Genomic DNA, 16,382 nt, shown 5'->3' with positions numbered 1-16,382 from the left:
AGTAGACGCTCCTCTTGCTCCTTTGGCACATTGACAGTAAGATGGTCGAGAGCAAGAAGACATCGCGATGGTTCCCAGTTCATACAGTAGACCATGCTCGCTGAAAAACAAGCTGAGGTAGTGTTCGAAAAGGACAATAGCCCGCTGCCACGGATGCTGCACGTGATGTTGACGTCTTCTCCAGCAACCGAATTCGGATACGGCGCCGAGTTGATAGTACCTGGAACGACAAAAAAGAACGACTAACGAAGCGACTGTTGGGCAAAGGTAGTGGCAAGTACGGCGTAACTCAGTAGAAAGGCCGAAGCCTGACAAAAGCCAGGGCGAATGTGAAAGCAATCCTCGACAAGTAGACAGTGATGCAGGAATATCATGAGACAACATCGTGAGGGGGAACGGTGTGGCATGAAATATAATGCAAGGGTAGGATAGAGCAGGTATACACATAGTAGCAGACCACAGAATGAAGCGCTAGAAAATAGCTAATCAGGCATCAACGGAGAGAAACCCCCCCCATACCACAAGGTACCCGCTGAGGGATGTACGAGTACAGGTAGAGGTGGCCAAGGCTATACCGAACCGGTCACCCCCATGCCACGTTAAGGCGCCAAGACCTGTGGGGGCTGAAGCAGTCATATCTTGTGGGCGAACAGATTTACGGGCGAGCGAGAATATTTCCGTGATAATTGCACAACTTGCGTAAAAAAATGAATCTCTACTCTATGTCACTTGGCAGGTGACACAGACGTTGAGTTGAGATATAGGGAGATACCAACAAGCGAGTAATATTGATTCACTCATGTCAACTGGTTTCGTCTCCAGTGAAACCGTCGAAAGATTCATCTTGGACTCTAGCTCTGACTTACCGTCTCGCACTACTATCTGGGGCTTCCGTGACACAGGAGTTCACTGACCTCATTTAACTTGCGCGTTTTGTTTGGAGGAGATGCTTAAAATTAACTACGTCAAGAGTCGTTTAGCATTCAGGAAATCGGCCTGGACCTGGGTGACGGACCTCTCATGCAAGTTGAGACACAACTAACGTTCGAGATGGGCCTAGCTGATGACGAGGAGATGCCTATGTTGTTGTGGTTTAAGTACTACCTTGTGGGTCGATTCGGGAATATAGTGTTGGTGACAATATGGAAAGTGTGAGGATTTCTGTATCGGAGCTTCACCCTAGTGATGTGAAAAAGATATTTCACGAGTATTGCATATCACCGCGAATATCGCGTTTTTCACCGAGTTTTACGACGCCACTTCACGTAAAACGGGTAGTTGTGAAACTCCACTTCACTTTTACGCGAATTCGTATGTAAATGAGGAAACTCCTGAGCTCAGGTGAAGAAAGCGACCATCATCGAAAAATCTAAAAAAAATAATTCTGAAATTTTATTCTCAGGTCAACAACGTGTGAGGGAAAATATTCACATGATCAACTACATGTGTTGGTGACAATACGAAAATTCTACGGAAATTTGGGGAAATTTTTCTTCGTTTCTGTACACTTGTACCTAAATTCCTCTGATTAACCCTTGAGCTTAGCTGGGGGAAGCGAACCTATATTCCTACTCCAACACTGAATCTTAGTTAGTTCTTATTAAAATAGTTTACTTTGCAGTTATTTAGTTTTACGCACTCCGAAAGATGCGAATTGCGCTGGACGTAGCCTCGAAATCTATGGCAATTATCGACAATTACGGCTTGCCTATAAACCAATCGAGGCAATTATCCGATGCAATTCGACATTTGCACCGGAGTGAGAGTGAGAATAGGCAGTTGCCTTTCCGTTGTTGACCAACAATATGGCCCTACTGCAGGTCATGATGGAGGTTATTCAGGGTACTAAGGTGGCTAGGACGAAATTTAATCAGGAATTAGGAAATTTTTACGGTTTTTGTTGGAGGAGAATTCGTATTCTAAGAGAAGGTGTAAATATCACGTCTATTGGTATTACTTTTTGGGAAATTTTCCTATTATTTTTGTCCTTTTTTCCGTAGTGTTTTTCACTGTTTATGGTTTTATTTTACTCTTTAACTTCTATTTTATCAGTAATGTTGGAGTTTAACAACCCGTTTCACGTGAAGTGGCGTAAAACTCGATTGCTTTTGTGTGATTTCTACCCCATCTCTATCTAGATTAGTTGCTTGGGTATTCCTGATACGTATTTTGATCATTTTCTCAAATTTTTTCAACGATTTTATGAAAAATTCAACCATGTGAATGTATGCATTTAGCAACATTTTCGTATAAACATATAGCTGCATCGCTCCGCTAGGAATGTTCTCATAGTGATGAATAGCATCGAAACTTTGAATGGAACTTTACTAAGTTGGCAGGCGTTCCAAAGCTGATGCGCGCACGAGGCGGGATGCTGAGCAGATGCGGAGAGTTATGATTTGTTAATATACTCGTATTAAGGTAATCAGCAAATGGTAATAAAGAGTGTCTATGTATTTATGGACACTTGCGATGGCTGATTTTCCTTAATTCTTCACTCACGCTGGAGGATTGATGATTTTTTTGGTAATAAAAGGAAAAATTTCCAGAAAAAAACTGAAAATTTTCTTGTTGTGAGGAATTTTTTCTCACATGAAGTTGGTTTACTCTGAACGTCAGTTCGACTTTGAATTTGGGCGTATATATTTCTCTATCGAAATTTGACTTTTTCACTCGTGCTCGAATTTTATGCGTATATGTGAATGAACGTTGAATTGGATGTTGTAACTCAGTTTATTTTGGTAGTCGATCTTAATTTTGTGGCGCGCGAAATTTTCCGATGGTGGTCAGGTTCGATCGATCAAGATAAGACTAGAGCGTTTGCTAGTTTGGAATACTATCCTAACCTTATCACGGTGGTGTTGGGCAAGCTGGTTGAATTAAGACATTCTTCGTGTGCGGGTGTTTCTATTTATCAGTGGAATTGTTGTTGTTGTTGTTGTTGTTGTTGTTGTTGTTGTTGTTGTTGTTGTTGTTGTTGTTGTTGTTGATGTTGTTGTTGTTGTTGTTGTTGTTGTTGTTGTTGTTGTTGTTGTTGTTGATGTTGTTGTTGTTGTTGTTGTCGTTGTTGTTGTTGTTGTTGTTGTTGTTGTTGTTGTTGTTGTTGTTGTTGTTGATGTTGTTTGAAATGTGTTGTTGACTATGGCTATGATCAGTTGACTTGAACGTTCCGTTTGCCTATGCGCAGTAATCCAACATACTCGAACGGCGTCTCGAAGAGCGTTGCGGATCAGAAAATAGATTTTTCCCGAGGTTGCGAAGGACCTGAGAGGGGACCGGTGATCCAAGTTGATGAGTACCCGGCACCGTCGCTTTTCTCGGCTATATCGGGTATGGGTCTGGAGAAGAGTGCTGAGTAAGTGAGTGAGTTAGTGTGTTGGTTTGTCATTGAGGCGACTCTGGTTCGATTCCTTGTTGTTGCATTTTAGTCTATATTCATTATCTTCTCACACGGTTGACAGCAGCTTGTTCAGCGCAGCAGCAGCAGCAGATTCGGTTTCTAGTCGGCCCTCACCAGCAACAACACAACACCTCCTCATCCAGGATGCAATGGGACTCACAGTGGATATACTCGTCACATATGGCGTGTCTTCGGCGGGTAATAAACGGCTGTTTAGGAGCGGGTTAAAACAGTCGTCTAACGCGATTTTTCTCACTGTTGTTGTTAATCTGGCAGGTATCGACATCCTGAGGTCCCTTGGTTTGGTGACAGTTTCCGATCTAGCTACTTTAGACACTGATTCCTTGGCTCAACAAGGGTAGTCGCGCATGCATTTAGCGCTCGCCCGGTTGATCGATTATGATTAGGTTTAATAGAAAGGATGTGGATACTCTAACTCGACTAGCGGTTGAGGTTGGGCAAGAGAGTATTAATGAGAGATTTGAAGAAATTCAGGAGGAACTGAGGAAAGTTTATGATCTCGGAGGTTAGTACTTGTGGCGTACTAAATAGGAAATTCTGAGGGGAATTACGCCGATCACTAGTCATCAGTGATATGAAATATATGCAAATGTGCGATATTTTTTGAGATTAATGAGAATCGATGTAAAACTATATTACATATAAAATGTAAGAATGGGTATAAACATGTGTTGTGATGTTGAGTACCCGTTTGGGGACTGTGATGATAGCGACAACTTGTTCACTATAATATGTCCTATAACACATATCAAGTTGAAGCGTACTGCATTTAATAACAAATTTTGAGGGGAATTACACTTATTACCAGTGGGAAGTGGTTTGGGGGTATATGTAGTATGTATTATCATCATATCAAAATCTCGTATACATAGTAGTGTTATTATGATCTTGCTAGTCATGGGTATATCTTCGCCTCCCTGTGATAAGTGTATGTATTGGATGCTGGGCGAGCAGAAGCTGTATATGGCGTTTTGCGTGGAACTGGGGAAAATCGTCACGAAATCGGAATTTTTCGCGCCTAGATATACTATGATGTCCCTTTTTTTCAGAAGATCATCTCCTACCGATTAAAAATACCTTTATCAATTTCCCACCGTCACAACTGCCCTCGTCTAAGAAAACTCCCCAGAGTTGCCCAGTTGACATGTCCATGACTCTTCCGAATGTAGTATTACGTGAAGTGGCGTAACACTCGGCGAAAAACGCGGTGATATGCAGTAGTCGTGAAATATGTTTTTCACTAGGGTTTTTCGTATCACTAGGGTGAAGAAACTCCACTGTTTATGGGAGTTCACCATCAAATTGAATTCACCATTAATTTTAACTGACATGGTTTTGACAGTTTGACGTTATAAACGCACCAGTGAAGAGTTTTAGAATATGAAGTAAAAATAGCTTATTAGGAAATGGGCTAAAGAGGAAAATCTTGTGTGGGAAAATATGCACATGATCAACCACATATGTTGGTGACAGTATGAAAATTCTGAGGAAATTTCGCGAGATTGTTGTTGATTCTTTTACCTTGCTATATAAATTTATATTATCAGTAGGGAAATTCCTAAGCTCGGCTGAGGAAAGCGAGCATATATTTCTCCAACACTGAAAAAGTCTACTGTATTTCAAGTCATTAATTTTTCTAATTATTATTTATTTTCATTCAAATTTTTTTAGAAATGAAGCAGATCAAACGATATTGTATAGGTGGAGGAATACGGAATAATGTGGGAAAATATGCGCATTATCAACTACATGTGTTGATGATGACAATATGAGAATTCTTAGAGGAAATTTTAAAGAAGTACTTTTGGTTTTTGTATACTCGTATGATGAGTCATGTGTAGATCTCTGTATAGGAAACTCGCGGGCTCATCTGAGGAAACTAACACTGGACCGAATCGAATTAAGCGTTTAGAGCCGTTGGTTTACCGTACCGTAGGATGTTTATATATGAGCAAAAATCAAGAAATCGAAATGTGAGGGAAAATGAGTTTTTTCGTTTGGTGTTGAGTGGGCTTGACCGTGGCTCTCGAGGAGAATTGATATCAAATTTTGTCATAAGTATTTCGAGTGATATTGTAGCGATCGCTCAGCTGAGTCATCTTCTTTTTTTCAGTCGCTTCATACTACTGTTGGTAAGGAGAGTAATTTGAGCCCAGTGGCATCGTCTCACAGTCAAGAGAGGTCGGGGCTTTTAAATTTGGATTTACCTTTGTATCCTAGCATAGGGTAAGTTTGGGTATTATATTGTCGCAAGGCGATTGAGTTTTTCAGGTCGAGGTTGCATGCTTCGGGAATGTGCAAACCTTGTGCATGGTATTATCATGCTTGTGGGTGTCGCCACGGTGCACAATGCGAGTTCTGTCATTTGTAATAACGAACGATTATGGGAGATCAATCCTGGGAGTTCACTCCTTTATCATGATAGCATGTCGGAAGTGTATATTTTAGTGCGTGAAGAATTCCCGTTTTGGAATTATTCACTTGGTTGATAGGTGTCCTCCTGGTGAACTAAAGCGTCGTAAGAAGGAGAAGTTACAGATTATAAGATTGCTGAAGCAAACTGAATTGCATCAAGACGGAGCACAAGAGGATCTGCACACTGGGGATCAATATGGAGCGATGGGTATGTACAACACAAACGCATCGACGAGCGAGGAAAGTCATCATATGAAGTCTAACGACTCAGCATCTCGTCGTCATCATAATCATAATCACAATCGATATACTCCCACTGATGGAAGTATTGAGGAATTTTCTCAAAATCTGGTGAGCACGGCATTCTATGGTAGAGGGTGATAAATGGAGGCGATTGTGATTGTCGTCTTTGTTGTTGTTGTTGTTTAAATTTCTGGTGGTTCATTGCTGGCCTTAATTGTTGTTGGATAACGAGAGAAGTCTCTGCCTTTGAATGGCCGTATGTTGTTTGTTCGGCGGCACTTTTTCATCATCATTACCTCAGCTAAGACCGACTATTATTCATGTTTGGTGAGGAGTAGATAGTTTAAAGACGTTCTCAAGACCTTGGTCATTATCTTGTATGGTATTAGCATCATCATTCATCTTTCAATCTCGCCTATTACGACGAAGATCTCATTGTGTTGTGTCGAGTTTGAAGTCGGTAGCTACTGAGGTGCTCAGGAATCACAAGTGAGATGACACAGATGTATTCACACTCATTACAGTGGTTAATGTACTGGGTGGTTGATGATGCGTCTAGGGACAGTTTACAGAGTGGTGTATGGATGGTAGGGTGTTCAGTAGGACCATCTGTAGATGTTGTAGTTGTCGATGTAATAGTTGAAGGCGGAGGCTAGGGGGGACGATGGAAGGTACTATGGGAGGACAAGCCTGTAGTAGGGCATATCTTGGGGTGGTATGATGCCTCTGGCATAGCTGCCCCACGTGGCAAAGTTAGTCTTAATAAGACGCATCTTGGTGTGGCATAGCTGCCCCACTGTTCTCCTAAATTGATATTAACAGACGCATCTTGGTGTGGCATAGCTGCCCCACTGTTCTCCTAAATTGATATTAACAAGACGCATCTTGGTGTGGCATAGCTGCCCCACTGTTCTCCTAAATTGATATTAACAAGACGCATCTTGGTGTGGCATAGCTGCCCCACTGTTCTCGTAAAGTGATATTAACAAGACGCATCTCGGTGTGGCATAGCTGCCCCATTGTCCTCCTAAATTGATATCAACAAGATGCATCTCGGTGTGGCATAGCTGCCCCATTGTTCTCCTAAATTGATATTAACAAGACGCATCTTGGTGTGGCATAGCTGCCCCACTGTTCTCGTAAAGTGATATTAACAAGACGCATCTCGGTGTGGCATAGCTGCCCCATTGTCCTCCTAAATTGATATCAACAAGATGCATCTCGGTGTGGCATAGCTGCCCCATTGTTCTCCTGAATTGATATTAACAAGACGCATCTTGGTGTGGCATAGCTGCCCCATTGTGGTCCTAAATTGATATTAACAAGACGCATCTTGGTGTGGCATAGCTGCCCCATTGTCCTCCTCAATTGATACTAATAAGACGCATCTTGGTGTGGCATAGCTGCCCCATTGTCGTCCTAAATTGATATTGACAAGACGCATCTTGGTGTGGCATAGCTGCCCCATTGTCGTCCTAAATTGATATTAACAAGACGCATCTGGGTGTGGCATAGCTGCCCCATTGTCGTCCTAAATTGATATTAATAAGACGCATCTGGGTGTGGCATAGCTGCCCCATTGTCGTCCTATATTGATATTAATAAGACGCATCTTGGTGTGGCATAGCTGCCCCATTGTCGTCCTATATTGATATTAACAAGACGCATCTTGGTGTGGCATAGCTGCCCCATTGTTCTCCTGAATTGATATTAACAAGACGCATCTTGGTGTGGCATAGCTGCCCCATTGTCGTCCTAAATCGATATTAACAAGACGCATCTCGGTGTGGCATAGCTGCCCCACCATTGTCCTCCTAAATTGTCCCATTCTATCATATCTTTGGTGACACGTACCGTAAAGAGCCACTGATACTTCCAAAGATATTTTTATTACTCCTCGGCTGAAGTGTGGGATCAACATCACGACTCTCGAAGGGAAATCGAGGAGGAGGCGATGTCCCTACTGATAAACACACTCTACCTGACAAACGCATATTCAAGCAGGGACAGGGTCACGCCTAGATGTCCTTGCACGCACGATTCGCAGGAAGATGATAGTGCGTGAAAAAATGCTGCTGCACGATGGTGATTGATGAATGCTCCGCTTGAGGCAAGTATAACCTCTCATACGGACAAGTGTAAAATATAAAGTATGATTCGACTTATTCACTTTCATGGTTTCATGAGTGGAATCTTCACATATAATTTCATCGCTGTGGTGGTGGTGATGACCTTGAGTTTTGTCCCGCCATTCTGTAGTTGTTGTTCCCTTACTGGTGTCGACATGTTATCTACTCACGTCATACGCCGACATATATCTTTCTGGAGAAGTGGGATGTTATTAGGAGCTCTCAGGCCCTTTAGACTTGCTGATATCGGAGAAGGTAGTAGTAGTAGTAGTAGTAGTAGTAGTAGTAGTAGTAGTAGTAGTAGTAGTAGTAGTAGTAGCAGTAGTAGTAGTAGTAGTAGTAGTAGTAGTAGTAGTAGTAGTAGTAGTAGTAGTAGTAGTAGTAGTAGTAGTAGTAGAGGAGCTTCATACGATGGATATTGGCTTCGTGTTTGAAATATATCAACTCTAAAGTGAGTGGGGCGATGTTGTCACCGAAAACTGGCCGTCATAAATCGTCTATATAGTATTTTGCGAGGATGCCTATAGTACTTTATGGTTGAGAAATGGAGGCTGAAGTGGCCATATTGCATTCCTCTAGTGACGGTGTATGAATTCGAAGTTGTTTTTAGGTATAAGTCAAGTTGAAGTTAAAGAGTGGTATGTTAAACCGGGTAGTAAAAGGGTCCGTCTTTGGAGAATTCATAAGAAATCGAAACCGTATATGTGGCCACGTGTCACTACTCGTAGAATATATGTGTTTCGCTTCGCTCTTGCGAATGACATTATTGTGAGCTCAACGATGATTAAAACATGTTTTATTTCTCGAATGTCAATTATCATCGTAATAGAGGATTCCATTTTCGGATGATTTTATGTGCATGCGTGCTGATGTGGTGATGATGATGATGAATTGGCTATCAGTCAGGTGATAAGGTAGAGGAGATGGATCGTCTATGCACAGTGGAAAGTGACAAGGCGGCGGTGGACATCACCAGCAGGTTGGGAAAATTTCGCGCGCCACGAAATTATTACGAAAAATGGGCATTTTAGTTACGGTGGAGTTGTAAAGCGATTGTTGTTTGATGTTAATACTACGGCTAAGGTTGGTGACGTTTTGTTGGAAATTGAGGAGGAGGAGGAGGAGACGACGAAAGAGGAAGTGGCGCCTAGTGATGATGATGGAGGTGAGTATGTGCATGGTCAACTTCATGTGTCGGTGAAAATAGGAAAATTATGAGGAAATTTACGGGGAGTTTTTTCATTGGTTGATGTACATATGGGATGAAATTTTAGTGGGGGAACTCTTGAGCTCAACTGAGGTAAGTGAATATATATTCCTCCAACACTGTATAGATGGTGTAGTGGTCATGATATTGGTTTAACTCTCGCGAGGTATCGAGATCTATTCCTGTTGATGTTATCCCATATATATTCTCTTCATTTTATACCAATTTATGAGCAGGAGGGGCTATTTTATGATTCTTATTATGATTTCTCATTTTCTTTACCGATAAATTGAGATATACGAATTCATAATAATAAAGCTTCATGACCCGTTTTACGTGAACTCGGTGAAAAACGCGAAACTCGCGGTGATATGCAGTAGTCGTGAAATGTGTTTTTCATATCACTAGGGTGCAGAAGCTCCAATACTACTAGAACTAATACATTCAGCGAGCATTATATATAAATTTATATGCCATATAGCGTTATTATATTCAATTAGACTTTTTTCCCGAGATCGAATCGTATATGTTTGATTTTTCTCTTAGTTGGCGCCGCAGTTCTGAACGACACCACTAGGACGGCATCTTCCGGCGCCTCCACATCTTCCCAGAACACAAGAATTGTCCCTTTCCATTTGGCTGACATTGGGGAGGGGATAAGCGAGGTGTCGGTGATGGAGTGGTATGTTAAAGAAGGTAAATTAATAGAATTTTTACATTTTTTCTGGGAAAATTTGGGGAAATTTTTTATAACATATATTGACTTTATGATTAGAGAAATGCGGAGCGATGAAAGTAGAAAAAGTGAAAATTTACTTTCCGTTTTACGCGAAGTGAAATGTGTTTTTCATATCACTAGGGTGTAATACCACGCGACTGGTCACACTTACCATAATTCCCCCAACATTTCTCTCAGGGGACCATGTTGAAGAGATGGATAGATTGTGTACTGTTGAAAGCGACAAGGCGGTAGTTGATATTACAAGTCGTCATAGAGGGACGATAAGGCGTCTAGGGTAAGTTCATTGTGAAGCTTTGTTCGAGCATTTTGTATGTTCTGTGATAATAGTTTATATCTGGAAATTTATTGTGTCACCGCGCCACGAAATTACCAGTGGACAGGTGTAACGCTGGTGACACGGCGAAAGTGGGTTCGGTGTTGGCCGAAATTGAAGTTGAAAAATCTGAGGAGGATGAGGAGGAAGAAGGACTCGGGAGTGTTGAAACGGAGGAACGTGTGGAAAAGGATGATAGTAGTAGTAGTAGTAGTAGTGGTTGTAGTAGTGGGAAATGTTTCAAATTTGAGGGAAATATATTTATCGCAAATTACACGAAAAAAATATTATTATCAAAAATATATTGTTAAAAAATTATTATTTATATTCGCGGGAAAATTTCGCGAAAATTTTCGTTGGTTTTTTCTTGTACAGTTTCACCATAAATTGCGTTTAAATGTGTCATCATAGTGAGGAAACGGGAAAAAATCGGACACTTGATAATGTGCTGGTTGCATAAAAATTTCGGTCTTCTGTCCTTTTTACTGTAGTCATTGTCGCATATGTTTTCTGTGGTGAAATTGAGGGGGGAGTAAGCACATGGTCAACTACATGTGTTGGTGATGACAATATGAAATTACTATTGGTTTCTGTATTACATTTTCACCGACCAGACTCTCGAACTCAGCGAACATATTTCCAACAGTGAATTTGAGTATAAAAAATCTAATATCATCGTTTACTATTTACCCGGGAGGATCAATTTGCTTATAAATTATGTTGTATTTCTTCAGCATACCAAAAATCGTTGAAAAATTCCGAGACGAGAGTTTCGGCCATCCCTATGGTCAGACAAGCAGCTAAGGAGAATGGAATTGATATTAACACGTTAGTGGGCTCAGGTGAGGAAGGAGTTTTTGAATCTGTGATTAATTATTTTATGGTATGTGTATAGGACTTATATAGTAATGAAAAATATCATTTACGTGAAGTGGTGAAAAACGCGATATTCAACGCGGTGATATGCAGTAGTCGTAAAATATATTTTTCACTAGTGTTTTTCATATCACTAGGGTGAAGAAACTCGATTATTCTACTTATATAATATAAATTTCGAAGCGAGTAGAAAATATGCCCCCCGGGGATGGAACCGAGGACCTATACCAAAATAGAGAATTATGGTTCCCAAACGACAACGCAATCATTATTTGTCTACTTCCAAATCGAAAAATGCGGACTAGTCGAGCTCCGACAAGTGCGAATGTCATTTTTATATAGTTAAAACTGTTTTACAATTTTCGGTGTCCTCCGTTTGGTGAATGATGAATCATGTAAATTTCTTCATCACTTGTTTACTGGAGTTTCACCCGTGATGTGAAAAACACATTTCACATTTTACTTCGCGAAAAACGCATGTGAGCAGTGAATTTTGCGTAAAACATGTGAGGTGTTTTTCATGTGATATGCAAAACGCGAAATTATTTCGCGTTTTACGCGTTTTGCGCGAAATACGCATATTTGGAATCATTATGCATGGCTCAAACCTTGCACTGGCTATAAATCAACACTTGAAATATCCTAGGGAAACCTGTCTCTGATTTGCCACCCCTATCCCAGTTAGTTGATGGTACAGAAAATCAAAATTTATCAAAATACAACAGGCGCATACCACCCTGGAAGACAACCCGTTTTGCCTCCTCATATGTGAGCGACAGCGAGTGAAACTCCACTGTAGTAAAATTTTGACAAATTTCACCAGTTTTTCGCGAAGTGTAATGTGAAATGGGTTTTTCGCTAATGGGTGAAACTCCATTTTGTTTTTTTTCTATTATAGTTATGTGAAAATTTTCATTATGTGGTGGAAAAATTCTTCCGGAAAGAAATTTTCCGCATATTTTTGGAAATTTTCGTTTTTATGTTCAGGACCAGATGGGAGGGTGACTATGGAAGATGTTCTAAAGTCGACCGAAAAAGAAAAAAAAGTTGAGGAAAAATTTTCCGAAAAAAATTCGGAAAATTCTACTTATCGAGTTTCCCTCTTGAGGGGTGTGGCCGCAGCTATGGTACGATCGATGACCGCAGCATTAGCGGCGCCGCATATGAATTTGGGAGAGGAAATAAGAGTAGATGAACTAGTGAGAGTTCAGGTGAGTTTACTCGGGAGGGCGATACTGGAGTTTCGCTCGTTTCACGTGAAGTGGCGTCGTAATACTCCGTAAAAAACGCGATATTCGCGGTGATATGCAGTAGTCGTGAAATATATATTTTTTTCACGACTGTTTTTCATATCACAGGTGAAACTCCAAAAAATTGTCAAAATTTTTCGATTTTTCCCCGATAATATTCAGAAAAATAATGGAGTTTCACTAGTGTTTTTCATATCACTAGGGTGAAGAAACTCCACTGAATGTATATTTTTCCTCTCAAGTTGGTATTTATTTTTTTTCAGGCGAATCTGAAAAAACTGGTTCAAGGGCCGCCCTACAATTTACCTTCAATGACACTAACTGCGATGATGATGAAAGCATTGTCGTTGAGTTTGCTGAAACATGAAATACTAAACTCTAAAATTGAGCCGTAGGTTTCGGAATAATTTTGTGGCGCGCGGTCATAATTTTTTTCTCAGATCAGGAGAGTATTACACTGTTTATGGTTATCATAATATTTCTATGGCAATAGACAGTCCGCAAGGATTAGTCGTACCAAATGTGAAAAATGTGGAAAAGAAAAATTTGGTTGAAATTCAAAAAGATATTTTGGAACTACAGGTGAGAGAGAGAGGCGAATTGAAAGTATTTTTTTCTCCGCAAAAAAAAAGAAAATTTTTGCGGATTTTACGAAGTTTCATTGCAAGAATTCGCACTAGGCTTGGGAAAAAGTGTAGGAAAAAATTCTGTGTAGTTGAGGGGAAAAATATGCATATAGTTGGTAATAATATGAAAATTCTGGTGAAATTTTGGAAAATTTATATTAGTTTATGTATTTCACTTCTACCCGAATTCATATAAATAGCTTTGGAAACTCCTGAGCTGAGCAGCTGAGGAAAGCGATTACATATATTCCTACTCCAACACTGTATAGGAAACTCCTGAGCTCAGCAGCTGAGGAAAGCGATTACATATATTCCTACTCCAACACTGTATAGGCAACTCCTGAGCTCAGCAGCTGAGGAAAGCGATTACATATATTCCTACTACAACACTGTATAGGAAACTCCTGAGCTCAGCAGCTGAGGAAAGCGATTACATATATTCCTACTACAACACTGTATAGGAAACTCCTGGGCTCAGCAGCTGAGGAAAGCGATTACACCGATTAAAAATGAGGGAAATTCTCTCATTGTTTTCCATAGGCGCGCGCTTCGAGCGGTCGGCTAACACTTGAGGACATTCGAGGAGGTACGGTATCGTTTTCCAACGTCGGTGTGATTGGTGGAACTTATTCGAAAGCTGTTCTATTCGATGGTCAAGCCCTTATTGGTGGTGCTGGAAGAATAAGGACGCTGCCGAGGTGAGTGAAAGTAGCGCGCGCCCTGGTGATCGATTATGTATATGTCGTAGGTTTACTGATGATGGTTCGGAGGTGTATGCAGCGAAAGTGGTGAATGTGTCTTGGTCGGCTGATCATAGGCATATTGATGGTGAGGTTGGAAGAAAAAATTTACGAAAAATTTTGCTTTTTTTTCGGTAAATTTTGGTGTTTTTGAAGAAATTTCGGGAAATTTGAAAGTTTGGTAAATTTTTTCAGGTGCGACTGTTGCGCGTTTCTCCAACACTTTCAAAGGCTACCTCGAAAATCCGGCGAGTATGATTCTCGATGCGGCATAAAATAATTTTGTGGCGCGCGGTCACGGAATTTTTCATTTCATGTTAGTTTCGTTTCTACGATGCTGATGATGTTCTTGTGTTAACTGATAGTTGGTTTACTTTGGGGAAAAATATGCACAAAAAAATTTTAAAAATTTTCCTCATTGGTTTGTGTACACTTCTAGTGAGGAAAGCGAACATATATTCCTCCAACACTGCTGTTTGGGACGCGAAAGCGATTCGATTTTAAGAAGTGAAGATTTGACTGGTCGAAAAAGTCCTTATTAATAAGGAGGAAATTGAGAGTAATTTTAACTAGGGTAATCGCAATGAATTTGCAGTGCGAAGTTTAATTTTGTTACCAAAAATCGAAGAAATAGTGTCTACTTCTGGTTATGAAATATGTGTTTGCTTCCCTCGCCACTTCTCTGGTAATTTTTTTCGATGAATTTCACTTTTTTAATGCATTTTAGTTTGTATATTGGAGTTTAGTGATATGAAAAATATATTTCACAATTCACTTTGCGGAAAACAACTGTGTTATCGGCGGTCGCGGAAAAACATATTTACGCCACTTCACGTTAAACGGGTCATCGCGAAACTCCATTATTATTGCTGAATTTTTTGTAAATTTTACGGTTTCTGGTGAAACTAGGTCTTCGGTGCGAAGGGGCGGAGCTCGCTGAGCTTCCTGCCAAGAATTCAGCGGGCTCTTATTGAAATTATTTCGGAAATTGGGTGACTAAAAAACCAAAGGTTGTCGGGGGTTGGCTGGCGTCGTCGACGTGGCCGACCACTGTCTCCTTATGGAGACATGTGAGAAAAATGACCATCGTGGGATTTGACCCGAGGTCATTCGGCTGGGAGTCGTGAATACTAACGTGCTGAGCTAACAGTTCATCACTTGTGCGCAGAACCGTTTCGTCGAAAATAAGCGGGCAAAGCAACAGCCACACTTTCGCTATATTTTTACGCTGATGAGCAGTCAACGGGGGACAGAATGATACCCTATTTGTTTTCTGAATCGCCCTGGTCGGGTCAGAATTTTCGCTCACGCACGGTCGGACGGACGGACGCACGCACACGAGTGTTCGTGCGCAGTAACATAAGCTCCGCTCGCTCCGCAATTTTAGGGGTAAAAATCCATCGGAGTTTTCTTATTGTCAACAACAACAAACTTAAGTGAATATCTTCACTCTCATTGAGAGCAGCGTATAGCAAACGATTTTAGTGGTGTAAAAATATCCGAATTTGTGATAAATTCACACACCGAGGATTGTATTGTGTAATAATACTTTTCTTGCTGTATCTTTTGTAGAGGAGTTCGTTTTCATTATGATTAGCGATTGGCACATATACGATTTGGCGAATTACGATATGCAACGAACGAGTGGTGACACTGAAGGCGCTCGGGTGAGGAGTACCCAGTGTAGGGGGAAAATATGCACATATATGTTGATGATGACGGTATGAAAATTATGAGGAAATTATTGTTGTTTTTTATATAAACTCCTGAGGAAAGCGAACGAACGTATATTCGTCCAATGCTGAGAGTATGCAATTTTCGAGGAGTATCCAAGGTTGAAATTAGGAAGATACGAAATAGGTCCAGAATGGGAACATCAGTGATGGAATTGAAATTAATTTTTTTCAGTCGCTCGGTGTACCGACGAAGAATTGGTTGGCAGCCTGGCAAAGCGAAGGAATGAGAAGTAAATGAAATCATGGAAATTTTTTACTTTTTCCAATTTTTTTCTGAAATTTGAGGGGAAAAATCTGTATAAAATTGTTTTATTTGCCGAATTTTACGAGCTTTAAAAGATCCCAATTGTTAATTTGTTTGCATTTTTTGCAGTGGAGTTTCACTCTAGTGATGTGAAAAACATATTTCACATTGCACTTCTCGAAAAACGGGTGGAACTCCAGTGTTGGAATATATATGTGATTAAGTTTATCGGTTGAGAATTTGCAGTCTCAAAATTTACACAAGATTTGTGGTAGGAGTGTACAAAAACTAATAAGAATTTGCGTAAAATTTAGTTTTTTTTCTCAAAATTTTCGTATGTATTTTACCATTTTTTCAGGAACTATCTACTGTGTTGTTCTCTGTCATTATGAGGAGCAAGCGTGTTTGTTATTATCAGATTCAGCTGAAGCTCCCAAAAT

At 40.5% G+C, this 16,382-nt stretch overlaps 5 protein-coding genes across 5 annotated transcripts in view; 4 read left to right on the top strand and 1 right to left on the bottom strand.

Annotated features, from left to right (window-relative positions):
- The window catches only part of Pmar_PMAR015918 (hypothetical protein), a gene marked incomplete at both ends in the record, with an annotated part of 5,198 nt that extends 4,562 nt beyond the window's left edge, over positions 1–636 (bottom strand). Inside the window, one exon of the mRNA XM_002776637.1 lies at positions 523–636. Coding sequence (XP_002776683.1) covers positions 523–636 — 114 coding nt within the window. The remainder of the gene's footprint in view (positions 1–522) is intronic.
- Positions 637–1,805: 1,169 nt separating this feature from the next.
- Pmar_PMAR015917 (hypothetical protein) lies at positions 1,806–3,359 on the top strand (the record flags this gene model as incomplete). Its single annotated transcript, XM_002776636.1, has 3 exons — positions 1,806–1,842; positions 2,791–2,855; positions 3,234–3,359. The coding sequence occupies 3 exons, from the start codon at positions 1,806–1,808 to the stop codon at positions 3,357–3,359; spliced, it is 228 nt and encodes a 75-aa protein (XP_002776682.1).
- A 190-nt stretch (positions 3,360–3,549) lies between these two features.
- On the top strand, positions 3,550–5,792 carry Pmar_PMAR015916 (hypothetical protein; the record flags this gene model as incomplete). The annotated part of the gene is made up of 6 exons (XM_002776635.1): positions 3,550–3,598; positions 3,677–3,758; positions 3,808–3,926; positions 4,471–4,586; positions 5,535–5,647; positions 5,693–5,792. 6 exons carry the CDS (start codon positions 3,550–3,552, stop codon positions 5,790–5,792), a joined length of 579 nt encoding a protein of 192 aa, XP_002776681.1.
- Positions 5,793–8,414: 2,622 nt separating this feature from the next.
- On the top strand, positions 8,415–14,237 carry Pmar_PMAR015915 (dihydrolipoamide S-acetyltransferase, putative; the record flags this gene model as incomplete). The annotated part of the gene is made up of 14 exons (XM_002776634.1): positions 8,415–8,463; positions 8,819–8,860; positions 9,115–9,187; positions 9,240–9,373; positions 9,962–10,111; positions 10,332–10,431; positions 10,538–10,698; positions 11,241–11,312; positions 12,334–12,557; positions 12,860–12,987; positions 13,037–13,178; positions 13,763–13,920; positions 13,971–14,050; positions 14,158–14,237. The coding sequence occupies 14 exons, from the start codon at positions 8,415–8,417 to the stop codon at positions 14,235–14,237; spliced, it is 1,593 nt and encodes a 530-aa protein (XP_002776680.1).
- Positions 14,238–15,551: 1,314 nt separating this feature from the next.
- Pmar_PMAR015914 (hypothetical protein) overlaps positions 15,552–16,382 on the top strand; it is a gene marked incomplete at both ends in the record, with an annotated part of 1,628 nt that continues 797 nt past the window's right edge. The window contains 2 exons of the mRNA XM_002776633.1: positions 15,552–15,629; positions 15,871–15,928. Of these exons, the coding sequence (XP_002776679.1) occupies positions 15,552–15,629; positions 15,871–15,928 (136 nt within the window). The remainder of the gene's footprint in view (positions 15,630–15,870; positions 15,929–16,382) is intronic.

This window comes from Perkinsus marinus (assembly GCF_000006405.1).
Source record: "Perkinsus marinus ATCC 50983 genomic scaffold scf_1104296953072, whole genome shotgun sequence".
Lineage (NCBI taxonomy): Eukaryota > Perkinsozoa > Perkinsida > Perkinsidae > Perkinsus > Perkinsus marinus.
Note: the sequence above shows the minus strand (reverse complement) of the source record. Positions and strands in the feature narration are given on the sequence as shown.